The 20,570-nt window shown below is 52.7% G+C and overlaps 1 protein-coding gene across 4 annotated transcripts in view; it reads left to right on the plus strand.

Annotated features, from left to right (window-relative positions):
- The window catches only part of PHACTR3 (phosphatase and actin regulator 3), a 217,605-nt gene extending 202,139 nt beyond the window's left edge, over positions 1-15,466 (plus strand). For all 4 annotated transcript variants that reach the window (XM_040459800.1, XM_040459801.1, XM_040459803.1 and 1 more), the window contains 5 exons: positions 4,422-4,477; positions 8,494-8,555; positions 9,554-9,694; positions 11,915-11,991; positions 14,885-15,466. In XM_040459800.1, the coding sequence (XP_040315734.1) occupies positions 4,422-4,477; positions 8,494-8,555; positions 9,554-9,694; positions 11,915-11,991; positions 14,885-14,900 (352 nt within the window). In that variant the 3' untranslated portion in view covers positions 14,901-15,466. The remainder of the gene's footprint in view (positions 1-4,421; positions 4,478-8,493; positions 8,556-9,553; positions 9,695-11,914; positions 11,992-14,884) is intronic.
- The last annotated feature ends 5,104 nt before the right edge of the window (positions 15,467-20,570 follow it).

Genomic DNA, 20,570 nt, shown 5'->3' on the forward strand with positions numbered 1-20,570 from the left:
GAGTGAGGGAAGGAGGTCTGTGTGAGTGTCTGATGGGGGAGGGAGGGGTAAGTGTCTGAGGGAGAGAGGTCTGTGAGTATGTGATGGAGCGAGCCAGCGAGCGTCTGGTGGAGGAAGGGGTCAGTGAGTGTCTGATGGGCGAGTGTTTCCTGGGGACCCTGGCCGGCATGGAGGCTGCTGGCAGGACAGAGATTGCAGCTCCTTGGCTGAGGCCGGGAGGGACCAGGTGAACTGTACGGATGCCAGTAATAACAACACACCCCGTGTGTGTGCCAGCCCCTTGCCTTCTGTGTCCTCACCCCTCAGTACCCCGTGGGTCACAGGGGCAGGTGGGGCCGGGGACAGGAGGCTCAGGCGGGAGAGGGCGTCAGCAGGGGGCAGAACCGAGGCTCCCCTTGAGACTCGGTGCCGGTTCTGGGGGGATGGAAACAGGACCGCCTTCCGCAGAGCCTGAGGAGCGGGGACAGTGCTGCTGCGTCCTTGATTCTCGTACGACCCACACGGGCGTCGCAGTCGGCCAGCTGCCCGCGTCCGCTCCCCGCCACGCACCCGTCCTCTCCGCCTGTCGCCTGCTCGGCGGTCTCGTCCCTGCTCCGCCGTTTGCCGTGTTCTCAGCACAGGGTCCGGTGCGGAGCAGAAGTTCACGGACCCATTCCGCGGACGGGCAGGCGGGCCCTGGGGACCAGGAGCACGAGCTGGTGCCGGGGGAGCGGGGGGCCCCCGAGGACGCAGACCCACAGGTGCGCACAGCTCCCCCGGGCACCCCGCCCCTGGCCGGGTGCTCCGTTCAAGTCCCCAAGGCCCGTCCAGCACATCCCTGGGCCTGGCCCAGAGCTGGCATCCGCACCTCTCCTGTGTGCCCAGGTGGGGACCAGGCGGGGAGACGGGCGGGAGCCTCTCTCTACCCCGGGGTTTCTTTTCCTGGTGCTGCGCCACGCCCCAGCTTAGTGGGAAGAGTCTCCCCACACCCCAGCTTTCTCAGCGGGAAGAGTCAGAAATAGACCGTGGCTTCCCCAGCGGCCCCTGCGCACCACTCCTCCCAGCAGGGCTGTGTTTCTGGATCAGGAGAGGGAGCAGCCTCCAGGAGGAGCTGGGGAAACCCTTCGGGAGCTGGACCCCACCGCACCCCTCCCCGAGGCCTCGGGCCGCCCCCCGGGGGGGGAGCTGCGGGTCCTCCAAGAGCCCCTCGCAGCTGAGGCTCCCGAGTGAAGATGGTCCGGCCTCATCCCGCCCCCCACCCCCCCCCCAGGCTCTGCCGGAGCACGCCTCAGAGGGAGAGGGGTCTCCGTGCGCTCCTTGGCCCCTCGGTCTCGCTGCTTCTGCCCACCTGTGCCGGGCCCCGGGGTCTATGTGGGCCGTCAGACCTGATCACGTTTGCCTCTCTGAGCCTTCGCGGTCGTCTCTGCCAAGTGGACATAGTCCGGCCTCCTGCCGTCGGATGGCACGTGGGACTGTTGTCGCTGCTGGACAGCAGAAGCCCCATCCTGCCCAGGCAGGAAGTGGACGGAATGGTGGGGCTTATGTATTTAGTCTAACGGGTGTTAACTTGGAGTAGCACCGCCCCTCCTCCAGGGCCAACATCTTCCGCACGTCTTGAACGTTTTACGGGGCCCTCGGCCACGTGTGGGTCCACAGCACCTGCCCTGAGCGTCTGAAGGGGGTCCTGGCCCCGGGAAGGCCTGCGTCTCCTGGTGGTTGGTTCCGCCCTGTCCTTTCTCGGACAGCAAACCGGAGGGGTCCAGAGAGTGCTTCTGAAGCCTGATCCAGTCTTGCATCCCTTCACCCCCGCCCCACCCCCGCCTGCCTCAAACCGCCTTCTCGGACTCCTCACCGCAGACGCCAGGCTGTGCCCCACCCAGCTCCCTGCCCCACAGAGGCGCACTTGCCGAATTCCTCCCGATCTCAGGACCTTTGCACCTGCTCTTTCCTCCCCTCCTCCCTTAGCAATCCCCACTTACACTTTGGCTCTCATCTCAGGGGTCACCTTCCAGGGAGACGGCCCTGCCCAGATCAGCCCGCCTACACTCGGCTTTCATATCACTTTCAGTTCTTCCTCCTAGTACTGTGTGATGGCAGAGGGTCTGTCCCCCTAGGGAGCCCGCAGGCCCCGGGGGCAGGGCTGGGTCTCACTTCTCACCAGGGGCCAGGCACGTTATGAGTGTGCACAGAACATCTGATGAAGGCAGAAGTTCACAGTCTCATGAAGAGGGATCCCGGGTGCCCACTGGCCTTCCTGGGTAGGGCTGGGTCTGGATTGGAACTCTGGACACGCAGTGCTGCCCCCAGGGGCACCTGTCCTCGGTGATTGGGCTCCTGCCTCCTGGAAAGACCCACACAAGGAAGGGGCTGGGGTCCTCTGCTCCAGCCCTGGGCTGACTCTGCGGGGGAGGGTCGGTTAGTGCCCACGACTGTACCTGCGGAGTTGTGTCCACCCAGAGGACTGTCCCCTGCTCGCTGAGAGGTACCCCCGGGGGGCCAGCTGTGTGCTCAGCCTGGTGACCTCTGGGAGGAGCCCTGCAGCGTGTGGTAGGACCCGACCTGCCTCACCCCTCAGGCCAATGGCTTAGATTTCGGTGACGAGCTGTCCACCCTTTTTAGAGAACTAGGAATCAGATGAAATGCCTTTCTGGGAACTCATTCCATGACTGAGGACTCACAGGCTGGGTTTTCGTGAGAGATTACTACGTACCAAGCAGGCATTTAACACACACTCGGTGCATTGGCTCATTCTGTTCTCACACCTCTGGGCAAGTCTGTTTTGGTTGTCATTTTGGAAGAGCAGACGGTCCCCCAGCAAGAAAAGGCTCAGGGGGCGGGGGGACGTTGCCAGTGTGGATCTGAGATACTTTTCAGGTTTGAGGAAATCTCCAGCCTCAGCGCTCGGGTGTCCCTGCGGGCATCCTGGCTAAGCAGCCGGCAGTCACTAGGCACCAGGCTCTGCCCCCTCTAGATTCTCCATGGCTCTGCCAAAAGTTTCCTCTTCCATGAAGCCTGCCATGATCACTTCCCCCCCCCCCCCCCCCCACCGTCTTCAAGCCCAGTGTGTGAGCAGTTAGGGGACACTGAGGCTGGAGGGTGTGATCTTCCCAGGGCCGGCACCTCTTCAGGTGAGCCTCGGAGGAGATGGGTCTCCCCAAACTCCTCCTCCCCCTGCCTGGTCACTCATTTGTCACAGCCCCTTTTTATTTGCTCCGGGGCACTAGCGCTCTCTGCAATGGTTTTTGTTCTTTTTTTTTTTTTTTTTTGTACTGTTTGTCTGCCTTCCCCGTTTAGACTGTGAGATTTCCAGGACAGGGGAGGCTTGTTTGCCACTGTGTCTGGGGGCTGGAACTGCCTGGCACAGAGCAGATACTCCACAGTCCTTTGCTGACCAACGAATGGCGTTTGGGAGGTTTCGGGGGGACGGTGAGGGAGCCCCGCCTGAGAGCCAGGTTTCCCTTCCCCGGGGCAGATGGGGAGCTGTTGGGGGGGAGGGGCGGGTTCGGTCCCCACCAGACATCAGGACAAGATGTCAAAGCGGCCGCCCCCGGAAGGGCGCACACAAAGCCCGCGCCTGTGGTGTTCCCAGGAGGCGGGAGCAGCTGAGCCCTGGGGACGCCCTCGGCTTTGTGCCGGGACAGGGAGCGTGAATAGGAGACCGATATTTCTGGAGGCAGCATCCTCTTTGGGGCAAAGTATCGTGGCCCCAGATTCTGGGCGCTCGCAGGCTCAGCCCTGTCGTCGCCCTGGGGTGGCGCGAGGGTCCGGAAGCGGGGCGGCTCCTGGCTGGGACCCAAGCACAGCGTCGCCGGAGTTACAGGGACAACTGGAGCTTGGCGCTCATTCCGGCTAATTATGACTCCCGCTCCTGACAAGCCTTTTATTTGCCGTATGTATTTGGTTTTCGCTGTACCGCCGACCCCTTCGACGCGAATCCCCCTGAAAGGCCGGTCCTGCGCCCCGCGGGTGGGGACGGCTGGGCAGGGGGAGGCCGCCGGGGGCCTCCGGGGGGGGGGGGGTGCCCCTCCCCGGGCTGCGGCTGGCTCCGCGCGGCTCAGGAGGCGGCGCTCGCTGTCACTCCCCCTGTGCGGGCTGCTGGCAAGGCTGCTCGGGGCCGAAGCAGGTGCCACCGCTGCTCGGCTGGGCAGGAGGGGCCTCCTCCCTTCCGGGGGAGCGTCCCGCCGGCCGGCAGCGCTCTCAGGTCCCAAGGTGGCACGGGGGGTCGGCCCCGGAGCTCGGGGACAGCCGGTGACCCCCCTCCTGTGCGGGGATCCGACTCCAGCGCCAGCGAGAGACCGCTGCCAGAGGTCCCCTCCCTCCCTCCAGCTTTTGGGTTCACCATCTTCGGGGGCGCGCCGGCCACCCCTGCCCCCGGCAGAGCCCGGGAGGAATCTGCAGCCGGCCACCATGGTGCAAAATGTAATTCTAGTGTTTTTCCGCAGACGGCTGAGCCAAAGACCTGCCGTGGAGGAACTGGAGAGAAGAAATATCTTGAAACGTGAGTAGCTGTGACCCCTGGCTCCTCTTGGGGGCGAGTCCGTGGCAGGTGCACCCAGCTCTGCAGGCTGTCGCTCCCCGTGGCCCTGTGAGGTCCCACCGGGCTGCGAAAGGAAACCCTAGAGGAAAGTTGATTTGCTCGGAAACATCTCCTTTTAAAATTAAGAGGAAAAAAAAAAAAAAGGCTTGCCTCCCAGCATAATTAAAGCTATTCCTGGTTTCAGGGTTATTTAATTAGCCCTGTAGATCTCGGGGAAATGGCTCGATCATCTCTTTGCGTTGTGGGTTTCAAGCAGGTCTCCCTGGCACTTTGGGGTGGGAGTTCTGACGGCCGCAGAGGTCACGGGCAGGGTGTGGACAGTGTCAGAAAGTGTAGGGAGGGGGAGGTGGCACCAGGGCGAGACAGGAGGGGAAAGGAAGCCCACACCTCCGAGGAGCGCAGTCATGGGAAGCCTGCCCTGGGGGTCACAACTCTGTCTCGGGGATCCCCGGCCCCCCCTCCCCGGCTCCACCCGCGTGGGGGCCCCCAGGTGTGTGATCACCGGTGTCCACCAACTGCCTCGGCAGCAGAGGGAATGCCGTTCAGGCTCCTTAGAGTCCACGGTGGTTCTGGGCAGTCAAACCCCTTCGGAGGTGTTTCTCAGATGGCGTTTCTCAGATAGTTCACTGGTCCACAGACTTTAGTTTTCAAAACGTTTTCTGCAAAAAAGTGTCTTCTTAGGGCCTGGATTCCTTAAAGTACCTTCATTGTTTTTCGTCTTGACGTGATGCACACTACAGATATCCTCTGAGTTTGGTTTTTTATTCTGCGAACATCTTGTCGCAAAGTTAGGGCAGTGCCCACGCTGACTCTGTGCCAGAAGACGGGCGGCGGACCCTCCTGACGGTCTGGGCTCCGAGTCCCTGCTGATCCCTGTCTCCTGTCCCCGCCTGGGCACCTTCACCTGCCAGGGGGTCCCCTCCTTCACAGACGGTTGGAAATATTTCACCCTATGCCGAGGGATTGTACGTTTCTGTTGTCAAATTTAAGATAGGGGACCTAGTCTTCTGTGTTGTATCGACTTGGTCACGTCTGGGGATTTAAAGAACTTGTCATTGATTACCTGCCTAATCACACAGACAGATGAGAAAGTCAAGCTATTTAAGTTATCACGTATTTGAATTTTTTTAAAAGTTTATTTATATTGAGAGGGCGGGGGAGGGTCAGAGAGAGAGAATCCCAAGCAGGCTCCATGCCGTCGGCCCAAGGCCTGATGCGGGGCTCGATCCCACAAACCACGATCATGACCTGAGCTGAAATCAAGAGTCAGATGTTTAACTGACTGAGCCACCCAGGTGCCCACCCCGCCCCCCAAGTATCTGGTTTGTTAAAAATCCCATCACTTACTTATAAGGCTGCTAAGTCACAGGTGTCCTTAAAGCAGCTCGGAGCTGGTGGGCAAGGTGTGGACTCCGCTGAGCCGCCCTGGGAGGGGTCTGCTGCCACCGCGGGGGGCGGGGGGCGGGGGGCGGGGCTTCCCAGTGAGCTGAGGGGGCTCTGCCTCCGTGTGGACCTCTCCCCTGCTGCTGGGGACACCAGGTCCTCTGGCCAGTAAGCACCTCGGATCGTAGCAGTCTTCACAATGAAACGTCAGAGCCTTAAAAACAGAACCGGTGCTTGAATAGAGGGGGTGAGTGGCTACGTGGAACTTTCTGCACTCACCTTCTGTGAGAGGAAGGGAGAGATGGGTTTCCTCCGCCGTGGCCATGGCGATCCCTGTGTTGCCATCGAGCCGGCCACAGTTCGGAAGCTTTTCAAGGCCCCTGAGTGGGAGTATCTGCGGATGTCACTGCTAGTTCATGGCGGGTGTCGGCTTTGTTTCGTTCTGGGGAGCTGAGAATAGGGTAACCATGTATGGTCCAGCACACAACATATAATCACAGGCCCCCGACACCGGCTCCAAACGTTCCTGCTACAGTGCATTTCCTACCTATAATCACTTCTTAGCATGTTGTCACGTCGGATCTGCTCCCCTCCCAAGCAGGGAGCTCGTGACTGACTGCGATCGGGTCTCAGGGACACTTAGAGCTCGGCCTGGGTTGTTATTCCTGGATGAGACACGGTGGCCCCTTTCCAGGTGAAGGCACCAAACCTGATACGCCCGCGTTAGGCCCCCCGCTGTGCCCGCCCGGTGCTCGGGGCTTGCTGCTGTTCCGCTTTACTCGTTACAACGGAGTCCTGTGGTTTGCACCGCTGTCCCATTTCCCTGGCAAAGAGGTAGAGCCGAAGGCTGCCTGGCTCCACGGGCCAGTTCTGGCCCCTGCCTTAGAAGCAGCAATGCATCTCTGATTATTTGTGGAAGACTCGAATGTGGCTGTCCAAGCCGCTGGCACTCTTTCCGGAACGTGTGGGTGTGGAGACCGTGGTCATGGGTCCCTTGTTGTGTATAAGGCTCGGGGGGCTTTCTGGGTCTCGGAACAAAAGGCCCACAAAGCCATCGCTAGGTGGAGCTCAGAGACAACCTGGGGGCTCGGGCTTTGAGGAAGGCCTTGTTGGGGTCAGTGCCCAGTAGAGCACCTGGCGCAGAGGGGACCCTGCTGGGGAGGGGACCCTGCCTTCCAAGACCAGCGCTCCAAAGCACCGTGACCTTGGTGATGACGTCGCTGATGATGAAAAACAAAGGTCTGGTTTTCTGTCCCTGTCCCTGCACTGCTTGGACTTTGCCCGTGGCCTGTTTTTCAAGAAATCTGAAAAACTCGCTTCACGTCACCCCTTAAATCCCTCACGGTTGGCCTTGAATGGATACTTTCACGATTTTTTTCTTGACCGTATCATCAGCTTCCTGATGAGACCTTGCAACTGTGGTTTTCTTCTGGTTTATCACTTGGATTAAAAACCAAGAACATAACAGGGTTTCATTTCCTTTTCTAAAACATTCAAACAGGAGATAAATCTCCCTTTTCAAAACGTTACTGAAATGTACACTACATCCCGCACCCAGTCCCGCAAGTGCACACACGTGCGGAATGTCTTAAGTAAAGGCAGGCGGTGTGGGGTTGCGTCACCTGCGGGCAGCGGGCTCCCTCCCCTCCCTTCCCCTCCCTCCCAGCAGCCGGGTTTCTAGGAGTGAGTGCTGGCAGGTGAGCGTCCCTTCCCAGGATGGGTCCCGAGGCTTTCTTTAGCAACAGAGAGTGCCAGAAATAGGACATCCATTATCTCGTATCCCAGGGCAAAGCCTGCATTTTACACCGCAGCTCCCAATTCTCTATTTTTAGCTCCCAGGTGTAGGTACGAGGACAGCTTGAATGTTAATAGTAACAACTCAGCAGCAGAGCCGAGCTCCGTGAGGCACGGCGGCTCCTTTAAAAGGCACGGCGTGTCACGTGTGCTAAGCGTGCTCGTTTCTGCCACGGGGAGTCGGCTGGGTTCGTGCCATGTTTAGGTTTGAAACACACCCTGGAAGTATAAATTCCAGGCAAGCCCGTGTTGCCCAGAGTCTGGAGAGGTTGTTCCTTGTCGGATGTTGGCTGGCGAAAAGTCCGCATACCTCAGGAGGAGGAGAAGAGAACAGGGAGCAGGGACAGTTCTGTTAGGATCCGTGTATAATATTCATAGAAGATATACAAGAGTAGAGCTGTTGTGCACACTCACTTGTCCTACGAAAACTGTGCGTGCCGTCTACGTTCCTGGACGTAAAGAGATGAGATATTGAATGAGGGAAGAACTCCCTGTTTCTCCTGCAAATAAATGCACAGCCGAGGGGGGCCAGCGACCGATGACCCCAAGGAAGGGCAGGAGGGAGGCTGGGATGGGGGCAGAACAAACCCCCGCGCACGCGTCTCTGTGTGGCAGTGAGACCACGGTCTGAGCCGTGGCTGGCAGAGTGGAGAGCCAGCTGTGACGTGGAAAAAAGTGTCCCCCGTGAGGCGTCCTTGACATCCGCCTCAGCCACAAGAAAGTGGAGGCCGTGAGCTCACTTCTCCACCAAAAAGAAGAAAGTCTAAACCCATTTTTTTTTCTGTGTTAACCTTTCACAGAAAGGAACGATCAGACAGAGCAGGAAGAAAGAAGAGAAATCAAGCAGAGATTGACAAGAAAGGTACTGTGATTTAAGCGCCTTTTACGCCCTGAATCTCAAGGGACAGGCGCGCTGGAGAAGAGCCTCCTGGGCGGTGCTGGGGTGGGTGAGGCGGGGCGTCCCTGTGTCACTGGACGACGTCTTCCTGGCCAGCAGCGGATTCACTCCCCAGTGCCCCTGCCACCCCTGCTGTGACCCTCCGTGCCCGCGGGTGAGACCCTTACCGGGCACAGGAACAGCTCCGTGTGGCGGGACAAGCCCGATGCCGTCACCACTTATGTCCAGGGATAAGTTTTTAAAGGCGTTTTTCTTCATCCCCCTGGATCTCTACGCGGTGCCTGAGAAGCGCACCCCTGGGTGCCAGCGTTCGGTTCCCTGTGACGCTCTTCGGCACGTTCAGTTTGTCGAGGAGCTCCTGATGGCAGAAACTTCTTATTGGCGTCCGGGCTGTGTATCAGGGATGCACACGGCCAGGGTGAAGTTGGCCCCGGCCAGCTGGGTTAGCAGCTGCACAGTCCCATCTGGTTCGGGGTGCCGACCGTGTCTGAACTCGAGCGTCCTGGGGGCTCTCTGTGCTCCGTAGTGATGACGACGACGTCTTGACCCATGGGCTTCAGGTTCATCGAATATCCTTCCTGAGCTCGACTTGCGAGTCTGGTGTGGCAGCGTCCCCTCTGTCGGGGACTTTTTGTTAAGAGCTCCTCTGACGAGAGTGGAAGAGGCGGCTGCTAGAGTACAGCTTGCTCGCCATTCGTTCGCCGCCCTTTCCCTGAGGCTGCGCGGTGTACAGGGTGCAGCCAGGCTCCTGGGAGTGACCCCTCTGAGGGAAGGTGCTGGGGGGCTGCAATTTAAGAGCGTGTAATCTGAGCCTTCACGTGGGAGACTGTAGGCATTAGGCTCATTCTACCTCACAGTCGCAGAGTTTCCCGCTTCCCTATAGAAACGTGTTTGTTCGGAGTTTCCTGAGAAAGCTGGTCTGGCAGGTGATAATAGCTAACTGTGACGATCTTGTATTTCAGCTTAATCAGAGACCCACAGTTGACGAGCTCAGAGACCGAAAGATTCTGATACGGTTCAGTGACTATGTGGAGGTGGCGAAAGCTCAGGATTATGACAGACGGGCAGACAAGCCGTGGACACGACTGTCAGCGGCCGACAAGGTACAGAGCAGACCTGTCTGCTGGTCGGGGTGGGGTGGGGTATGGCAGCACGTGATGAGGGCAGGCCACGACATGCCAGGCAGTTCGTGCCTGGACGGTGGTGTAGCGCGGTTCTCGCACAGAGAGTCCTGATACCCAGGCTCTTCCTTCCTGAGTTTATTCGTGCCGGCACCGCTCAGTTGGGTTCGTACCCGAAGAACTGAGCCCCGAACGCCACGTGACGTAGGGTTGTTTTTTTTAATGTTTATTTTTGAGAGAGAGAGAGAGACAGAAACAGAGACAGTGTGAGCAGATGAGGTGCAGAGAGAGAGGGAGACACAGAATCCTGAAGCAGGCTCCGGGCTCCAAGCTGTCAGCACAGAGCCCGACACGGGGCTTGAACTCGCGAACCGCGAGATCGTGACCTGAGCCGAAGTCGGATGCTTAACCCGCTGAGCCACCCAGGTGCCCCCACGCGGCGTAGTTTTTTTATATATTTACTTCTTTGTCTCTCATATATGGTAACATACAAACACGCAGTCTGATTAAGTGGTCTCATGTTACAAGGTCGTGAGGGATGTTGTCACATACGTGAATAGCCAGGTTGCCCTGAGGTTTGTTTTTTTTTCCTTAGAGAGGGGACCCTACCAAAGTGGATGCCACCAGGTCTGGAAATTAAGCCTGTGCTTTGACCCCCGTTGTTGGTCTCACAAAGCCAATCTGGGGTCGCGGCTGTGTTTCCAACTAGGGGGCAATGTCTGGAGACATTTCTGGCTGTCACAAGTGACAGGTGCTACTGGAGTGTAGCGGGTGGAACGCAGGGATGCCACTAAACGTCCCCTAAGGCACAGGATGGCCCCACAACAGGGAATTCTCCAATCCTGAATGTCAAGAGTATGGAAGTTGAGGAACTATGGTCTGCCTGCCAAAAAGCAGGCAAGTCTGGACGAAAAGAGGCAGGGGACAGAGGTTTAAACAGACTTAGCTACAGTGAGACAGAGAGGGGTGGAGGCGGCCGAGGCCCTCAGGAAAACCCTGGCAGCGAAGACAGAGGAGGCTCTGGATGCGTCCAGGACTGGTCCGGTGTGAGGTCCCGGGAGCCTCCAGGTTAGTGTGACCTGGACGCTCTGGGTGCAGGACGAGAGCAAGGAAGCAGTGGGTCCCAGACACTAGGGGACAGAGCAGAGGGAATGAACGTTCACCCAACCCTCGCCCTGTCCTGGACTGAACCGGCCTGTCTGGCATTATTATTTCATTTAATCCTCAGAAAGTCCCCGTGAGAGATGTGTCATTATCACCCCTATGGAGGTGCTATCGGACAGATGATTTGGACGGGCTCAGAGGGTATGTTCCTGTCCATGGTCCCGTGCTGTGGATGGGCAGGACTGAAGCCTCATCCCCTCTGGCCGCTCATGATTTTACAGCTTTTAGGAAAAGCAAAATCATTTGCTCAGCCAGTGAGTTGGCCGAATGTGCTGATTGTTCCTTGTTCCCCGCGTGCGGACCGTGAATAAGTGAGGTGACGTGTAAATGCACGCAGGTGTCGCATCCCCTTGGCCAGGCGCAGCCAGCCGGCAGGCGGACCGAGCCTTGGCTCCCTGGGCGAGGGGAGAAGCGAACACGTCTCTGGCAGCACCCGGGTTTGAGCGCGGGAGGAGTGCTCCCTGGGATCCCTGGCTCAGAGCCTCTCCCTGCCCCCAGCTGGCCCCTGAGGGTTTATGTGAGGGAGTACACGGTCCCAGGGGGCAGGGGGAGGCTGGAAGAGCCCGAGGACCCGCTCTGAAACACTGCGATGCGCCCCCCCCCCACCCGCGTGTAGCCACGAAACTGTTTTTCATGTGACACCAAGCCTGACCTCATGCTGAAATTAGAGTGGCTTCTCAATGATCTAATTGCAGAATTCCAAATAAGTCCACCAAAAGCCCGACCTCCTTCATGAATTTGGTGTCCCTACTTCATGGAGTCCCTAAGCACGTGCCGGGGCCACCTGTCACATGTGGTGGGCGTTGTCTTCCTTCTCCGACACAGCAAATCAATTCACTGACCTCTTCCCGGACACCAGCATCAGGGCCGTGCACGTGCTAAGAGGCTGAATGCTGGGCCACAAGTGGTTTCTTTTTCTTTGTTTGAACTACATTACAAAATACCAGAACTCAACCAGGATTGCCAACTGTTGCTGAGCCGCAGCCAGGGTACTAATTTCCTATGTCAGCTTCTTCCTGTCCTGTGTTTACATTTCAGGCAGCCATTCGCAAAGAGCTCAATGAATACAAAAGTAACGAGATGGAGGTCCATGCATCAAGCAAGCATTTGACAAGGTCAGATTTCTAGATGTTCGTGTGGATTTCATGGTACTTACAACACGGTGTTCCTTTAGAAAGAAAAGATAAAACGCCACAGAGATCTGTGTCATTAGGCAAACGGATCCCGTATTTCTGCCGAGAGCTGAGCTGAACAGACAGTGTGCCTCCTTCTTGGTCACGGCTCCTGTGGGCTTGGGGGAAGGTGGTGTGTAGAACGTGGGTCCTGGGTTTATTTAAGTAGTTAATGCACGGTTGGTTTTTTTTTTAACGTTCATTTATTTTTGTGAGAGACAGTACCAGTGAGTGCGTGCACCAGTGAGTGAGTGAGCCATCCGGAGTGCGAGCAGGGGAGGGGCAGAGAGAGAGGGAGACACAGAATCTGAAGCAGGCTCCAAGCCCTGAGCTGTCAGCACAGAGCCCGACACGGGGCTCGAACCCATGAACCGCGAGATCATGACCTGAGCCCAAGTCGGACGCTCCACCAACTGAGCCACCCAGGCGCCCCATGTTTTTACCTTTAGTGCCTTCCTCCTTAAATTTATATTTTAGTTATGTTTTATAAGGTAAAAAAAAGAAAAGAAAAAAACTAAACTAAAACAGTAGGACTTTTTTTTTTTAATATTTTTTTTTAATTTTTTTTTTTTCAACGTTTATTTATTTTTGGGACAGAGACAGAGCATGAACGGGGGAGGGGCAGAGAGAGAGGGAGACACAGAATCGGAAACAGGCCCCAGGCTCTGAGCCATCAGCCCAGAGCCCGACGCGGGGCTCGAACTCACGGACCACGAGATCGTGACCTGGCTGAAGTCGGACGCTTAACCGACTGCGCCACCCAGGCGCCCCTTTTAATATTTATTTTTGAGAGAGAGAGAGAGACAGACAGACAGAGCAGGAGCAGGGGAGGGGCAGAGAGAGGGAGACACAGAATCCAAAGCAGATTCCAGGCTCTGAGCTATCAGCACAGAGCCAGAGAAGGGGCTCAAACCCATGAACTGTGAGATCATGACCTGAGCTGAAGTCAGAGGCTTAACTTACTGAGCCACCCAGGCGCCCCTTAAGTTTATTTATTTTGAGAGAGAGAGAGAGAGAGAGAGAAAGCAGGGAGGGACAGAAAGAGGGAGACACAGAATCCGAAGCAGCCTCCAGGCTCCGAGCTGTCAGCACAGAGCCCAACGCAGGGCTAGAACCCACGAGCTGTGAGATCATGACCTGAGCCAAAGTCAGATGCTTAACCAGCTGAGCCCCCCAGGTGCCCAGTAGTTAATGTACCTTTAAGAAAAGCCTCAAAGTAATGTGAGTAATCTGCCAGCACATTAGCTCCGCCTCCTGTGAAGGCCAGACGTCCCCACTATAGAACCCCACTCCTCGATACAGACAGGAGGCCGTGAAGTCACTCCCAGGTACTTGTTCCTGGCTTGAATTTCTGTTCACATCTTTAACACGAGCTGATGCTTCCCCATCACTCACATATTTGAGCAACTGCCGTGTGCCAAGTGCATCTACAGGTGCTGAGAACGTAGCCCTGCATTAGCTAACGGAGGGAACCTCTGCAGGGAACCTCTGTTCCGGTGGGAATACACTGGCCTTCATCCATACCCAAGACTTTCCACTTCAAGGTGAATGCGCTCCGTGTTTGTGTTATCATAAAGATGCCGTGGGGTGGCCTCTGGGTGACGCAGTGGCCCTGGCTCACTGGCTGCATGTCCGTTGCATGGCCACGAGTCGTAACGCCCGATGAAAGTCCTCCTGCTTAATCCTGACGAGTGTGGGTGTGCGGCTACCAGCCTTCACCCAAACCAGGTCCCGTATCACTTCTCCCTTGGCCTGAAGGCGCTCCAGCCCCAGATGCAAAGAGAATGGAAATCCTGGGTGTAGATACTTCCTTAAACTAAAATAGTGGGACTCCTTTCCTTTTCTGGTTGTCCCAAGGTGGCCCCCGCAGTTCTTTAAAACATTCGGTCTGTAAGGTCAGTGCGGCTGTGGAGCAGAGGCGGGTGTGATGGAACTCTATCCCACAAGGCAGTTTTAGGACGAATATATTGAGGGAGGAAGTTGAGGTTGCAAAAGCAGGAGAAAATGATACAAATAAATAGTTTAAAAAACTTTAAGGTTTCCCTCCCCCCTGACTGGCATATGTTTGGCAGGAACAGATCGTCTTAGTTTTGATTATTCAAAACACTCAAAAATGTTTAGGAAATAAACCGTGCCCAGTAAAACCAAAGCTGTTTTAGTGATCACCCTGTGTTGAAGAAAAAGGCAATCAATTATGACATGGTCTTACGGATGTTAACATTTAATAGGTTTTCTCATTACACATTATTAAGGGTTGTTTACCAAAGAGATCGATTTTCTCTTGTAAGCCCTGAATGCCTCTCTTAGATGATGGGATTTTAAGAGTTAACCCCAAACCTGGACATCAGGAAACAGTGATAAGGTGGCATATACCACATGCTAGCACTTGGTATAAACTGTTAAAAGAACACCACCAGCCACATGAGATTTTCTTCAATGTGTTCAGTGTCACCGCAAGCACGTTACCAGCTCTACCGGAATAAAACCAAACCACAGCTGTACTAGGACTTCCAATAGTTTGTTTCATCCGTCATTTCATTACTTCTACCGATGTAGCAAAGCCTTGGCCTTTTCTGTGCACACCAAGGGCTTGGCAGGCAGCCCTTCAAACGGAGTTTTAGGAAGTCTTCGGAATTCAGCGTATAATTCCTTTGGGGGCCCAGCGTGGGCCTGGGAGCCGGGAGCCCTCTGGGCCCCCCGCTGCTTGACGCAGAGCACGTCCATCCTTGGGTCTTATATGGTGGATGTCTGAGCAGCTTTTAATAGTGGAAGGTTTTGGCCGTTTTCACTTAGAAGTGTACAGCCTTAAACTGTTTTGTCTTTTCGTAATTCCTAGATTCCACAGGCCATAGAGATTTTCTTCTGAGAAGAATTTTTGTTTAATTTTTGATACCAACACTGAACATTCGTCAGGGAACTTTCCTGAAGTTCAGCTCCAGACCCCCTGCTGTGTCAGCGCCAGGAGCAGGATCACGCGGGCAGGTGGTCTGGGCTGTGCTCACCTGTACGAGGAGAAACCAGGGGACGGCCTTCACTCTCTGGTGTCTGAGGGGTAGGAACTGTCGGACCAGTTAAGACCCAGAGTCGCTCTCCCAGAAGAAAACTGTCCTTTGCCTTTGAACCTTGTTTCGCAGCCCTGCGGTGAGACGGAGGGCGGGCGACGGGCAGGCGCCGGCACCCCTCCGGGCCCCCGACACGGGACGTGCGGCACAGTGACGTTCAGTATTCTGTTGGAAAGACATTTTTATTCTGATCACAGTTAATTTGAGAACTCTTTAAGTTCACGTTATACAAAATTATTTACTGTATTATACTTTTCTTTTTTTATATAATGTCTAACAAAAAAATACAGCTGCAACATTTTGATTCCTGTTAATTTTGTTCTTTAATTAAATGACTACTTATTGCAGGCAATGAACCTGGGTTTTACGTTTTCTTGGAGGTGGGATGAGAGAGGTGTGTTAGATCGGAGATCCGTGATATAAGCCCCAGTTTTCTTACTTTTGAGCCATCGAATCCAAACACGCAAAAGAGAATTCCAACTTTGTGTGCTTTTGTTTTGTAAATTCTGGTAGCGTATGTGGTTTGTGCCTTGGGAAATCGAATTATCTTTGTCAAGTTACTTTGAGTTTACGTATCGTAGAGAAATGACCCTGGAAGTAAGTACCAGCTCGGCGGGAGAATTCTGCCACGATGAAGATGAGATGAAGATGAGGCCCTCTTTAAGGGTATCTTCAGGTTTGCATTTGTAAACACTGTTGAAAACCGTTAGAAGAGACAAAGGTTGAGATGGAGTGGAGATTATAAAGAGGAAAGTTACCCCAGCACAAAGGTAAAAAGGAATGTTGGCACCAAGGGGGAAAATAAACACAAATTAACGTTCCCCGAAAGGTAGTTTTACTTGGCCTTTGGAGAAGTGTCCTCACAGAAGTGAGCCCGCCTGCCCACCCGAGAGCCTCCGGAGACATGGGGAGGCGGGAAGCCCAGGGCTCGGAGCACGCCTTGAGAAGCCTGCAGACCCTGTGGCTTAAATCCCAGCTCCGGGCTGTTCACCAAGGTTCCGACTTTCTCTCTAGGAAGATCATCGCTCTCTCTGTCTGTCTGTCTCTCTCTCTCTCCCTCTCTCTCAACACATGGCTGTAATTTCTAAATGCGGGAGCAGCACCGACGTGTTGTATGCATCCGGCGAATGTTACCTGCTCGTGGGCCCGCCAGGGAGCCCCGGAGCAGGTGCGTGTCCCCTATGACTTCCTCCTGCACACATGGCCTCACTGCTTCCCACGAACTCTCCTGTTCAACTGCTTTATGACCAAAGCGGGTAGGGTGCCCATGGAAGCTGCTCGGCCCTCGTGGCAGCACCCTGTCCTAAGGGACAGGTGCTGGATCCTGGCTGCTGGCAAACACAGTGCTAGTTGGTTGAATTCGACTCTTTGAAAGCAATCGCTGTTGGTCACAAACCTCCAGCTACCTCTTAACTTGCTGTGTCACCTCCTGCGAATCGGTTCACTTCTTGGAGCCTCAATTTCTTTGCCTGTGAGACGAGATGATATGTAAACATTTTCTAACCAGAAGCCTGGTTATGCTTTTGTGAGCATTTATGTGTATGTATATATATATGGTGTATTTAGCATATACCTGTATTTACTGTATTCATAAGCCATTATTTGTGGCCAGTCAACCTATTCTAAAGCACATACTAGCAGCTCCCTACTTTGTTTTATTCCATTTAAAGTATTAGCTGGGGCCCAGATTGTGTAACACTATGATTTCCATCTCTTTCATATAGAAATATCCACCTACTTCCTATGAAATGAGGAACAGAGAGGGGTCCTTCTGTTCGAAACCATCCTGGCCCCCAAAGCAGAAGGGACCGGTCCTGTTTAGAAGATGGCTAAACTAGGCCTCTGGTTAGAGGTGGCTTGGCAGATGGGACACGTGTTCAGGTAGTTTTGCCCAAGTACAGTCAGTTCCGTAACTAATGGGTAAATTCAAAAGTTAAGATACAGGATACCCGATGGAGGGTTTGGTGTGGTTCAGGCTCGAGGGCTCTAAGATAATCCTAAAACCAGAAGACATCTTCATTGTAATCAAAATTTTTAGCAACAATATCTAACTTCTACGTTGTCTTAATCATAAACTGTTCCTTTAAATTGTATTTCTGAAGTTCACATTCTTATCCTAGAGGTCAAGAGATGAACTGAAACTGTGAATGGAGTGTGTCCACCCTGCACTAAGGAAGGCTCTGGTATGCCATCTCGGATGTCTCTTATCCTGTCTGGAGGAACAAAATGAAAAAGCAGCGTATAAATGTCACGGAATGGGTGATACGCATGCATGTGTATATAAACGCACATGTGTTCTATAAATTTGAGGAGAAAGTGTACGTACTTAAGAGCCTTGAGACTTAGGAAAAACCACGTCTGCCTTCTTATTCAATAACAATCACATACAGTGTCTGAGTTATCACAGTTCTCCACAACTGGGAGGCATTAATGAGGTTTTTATGCATTGACTTCACAAATCATTTGTTCTAATTTTTACAAAATAAGATCAGCTATTAAAGTAACAACAGGAAGTCATTAAAGAAATTCTGTTTTTAAGCAGTTGAACAGATTTAAAAACCGTAATTGATTATTTTATGGGGGAAATTAAGTCACTTTTAGAAATACCAAGTTTTAACCCAATATAGGAGAAATAGTACATTATAGGTCTTTGTAAAAACTACATTTTTAAACATTAAAAGGGGCTTGGAAATTATACAACATGAATAAATTTTAGACAACTGAAATGTCTGAAGCCCCCTGAGCCCAGAACCCTAACATCAAGAAGTCCATCTTGTGGAAATATGTGGTAACTACAAGTCTAAATTCTGGGAGATGAAAATCCAAGATTTTAGCTACGTACCCACAGTTCTTTAATAGCAAATTCAAGTCCAGTAATGGAGAATTCTAATTCTATTGATAATATCATTAGTCTCACATGCTTCTAATCTCCACTTACCCAGGTTCTTTTCCAGAGATTTTTTTCAGTTTTTCGTGTGAAAGAAACCTCTGAGATGTTGGTAAGAAACTGAACATGTTGAGAGTCCAACAGAACATATGAAAATATTTCTAAACAGTGACTTACCATAAATTAATTTTTCTGTGGACTTATTGATAGTGATCTCAGGAACAGATCACTAGCTCATATTTAGATGATGTTAGACTGAACAATGGAAAAGCTGCTGGCTATCAGGTCCACTGCTTTATGAAAAACAATCTTGTTTTATGTTTAGAATAATAACTTTTAAGTCTTTCATCTCAACTGTTAAATCTCCTTTAAAGAAGGTGAACAGGGAAATTCTAAAAATCACACTTTCTTGACAATAGGCAATGGGAGAGAAAGCTGGATGTGCATAATGCTAATAGTTCTTAGAAACATGCTATTATATATGCATTATTGCCTTCTAAATGCAGCTTATTCTTTTTCAAACAGACATATACTGAAAGTGTTATTTCAGCACAGGTGTGTGCCCTGAGAGAATGGTCCATTCCCTGCCTTCCACCCAGAGAACCGGGTGACACTGGTGACCCCCGGTGTGGCAGACGGTCTCGGGAACACCTCACACCTTGCTCTTACGTTTGTTTGTTGCTACTATTTCCTAATGTGTTATTGTGATCAGAATTCTACTTCCGTTGTTTCCTCATGGGAGTTATGATTCCTTCTCTGCTTTCTTGAACTTTCCACTCGCTGTTAAAGAACTGAGTATGAGTTCGTGGACGGTAACCGTGAGTGGGTTACCGGCCAACAGGTGGTGTTGACAGCTGGGTGAAGAACTCCCTCCCACAGCTGGGAGCCTCACGCCTTGTGCGGAGGTTGGAGCCGAGTTCGTCACCGTGGACCTCCAGTTTACTGTGCAATGAAGCCCTGGACGGAATCCGCACAGTCGAGTACCGCTCAGAGGGTCTGCTCGCCTTCTGTGGTATCAGGATGTGGTGGCATCTGGGTCTCTCTCGTAACGTCTGTAGAGCCAAGGATTTACGTTTCTGCTTGGTTATACTAATGCTGCAAAATTTCTCTTTCTTCCACATGTTCTTCTGGAATAGTTACCACTTTACGGCTCGGTTTGGTTGAGGAAGTGCGATACACCTACACCAACATGGTGTTAAGTTGCAATCCAGGTAAGAAATATAAATTATTGGCTATAATGATCATTTATTTTTAACATGTTTGAAATAGGAGGACCAAGAAGTCGTACTTCTGTGTTAGTTAACTAACATTATCATTAGCCTCTGCTAATGCAAAATTGACTTAAATCACTATTTTTGTTAAATAGTAAGATAAATTAAGAAAGAAATTTATAATAAAGAAGAGCGCTGACCTTCAAAAGTTTTCTTCTACACTAGGGGTCTTGCAAACGACAGCCCACAGACCAAATCTGGCCTGCCTTTTTTTTTTCTTTTAATGCCCTGCAGGCTAAAAATGGATCGTACATTTTTAAACGGTTACAACTTGACATGTTTATACAAGACCTATATATATCCTCAAATGCCAGAGTCCTGCTCCATTGGGTCCAGGGGTTCCCGAAGGATGAACAGCGTCGGCAAAAAAGTGAAAAAAAAAAAAATAGAACAAAAATAAAAATGAACACAGACCACAGCAGTGTGTTGAACTGGCCGCTTTATTGTGGCAAACGTGGCCTATTTGTTAGCAATTTCCTTGTACTGTGCGTCATCTATGTTTTCTGGCATTACCTAATTCTAAAAATGTTCCTATGTATAATCACCCTTTAAGGAATAACATGGTAATTTTCTCATAACGTTCCCTCCTGCCCTTTGCTTATTAATTTCTTACATTATTTTCATTATCTACGTTTATCTATAATCTATAAAGCATTTGCCTTGCTGTTTTCATGAAAGGTCATTTATCTCTCAACACCTCAAGTGGAACAGTTACAGGGACATGACCTCTTAGTTGTTTCCCTGAACCACTTGTGGCTTGAGGAACAAAAGTGTTCACCTCGGTCCAAGGTGCTAGAAGGGGGCCAAGAGGGCCTTAGGAACCCACGCCTTACACATTCTCAGAGAGACAATGCACCTGGGAACTAATGAACCATTCTGTACCTTAACTGACTAGGTTCAGTCATCATCTGGAATGCCTCCTGGGGGCCAAGTGGGCCTAGAGGTTGGAGTAACTTGTGCCCATAGATACACTCCTTTGTTGCCAGAGTGGGGCTTTCAAATCCATTTGTTCCTTCCTTGGCTGGGAAATGTATGAGGCTATCCTTCCTTTGGGTAGAGGAGTCTTTATAGGGGGTGGCAAGGGCTAAATGTAGGGCCGCACAGTCTCCTTGCGGAACCTTCTTACTTTCCCAATGGTTCTTTTCCCAGGAGGCCTGTCGAGGGCAATTCCCCAACACGTAATTCCCCAGGTACTTTTGTTAAGGCAAGATTACATAAAAGCCGGAGTACAAGAAGCTTTACTGTTGGCAGGCTGCCCTGCAGTCCGATCGGTCCACCGCCCGGGCCCTGCCATCAGGCCGG

The sequence above is a fragment of the Herpailurus yagouaroundi genome, unplaced genomic scaffold, assembly GCF_014898765.1.
Source record: "Herpailurus yagouaroundi ecotype Mexico unplaced genomic scaffold, PumYag 246, whole genome shotgun sequence".
Lineage (NCBI taxonomy): Eukaryota > Metazoa > Chordata > Mammalia > Carnivora > Felidae > Herpailurus > Herpailurus yagouaroundi.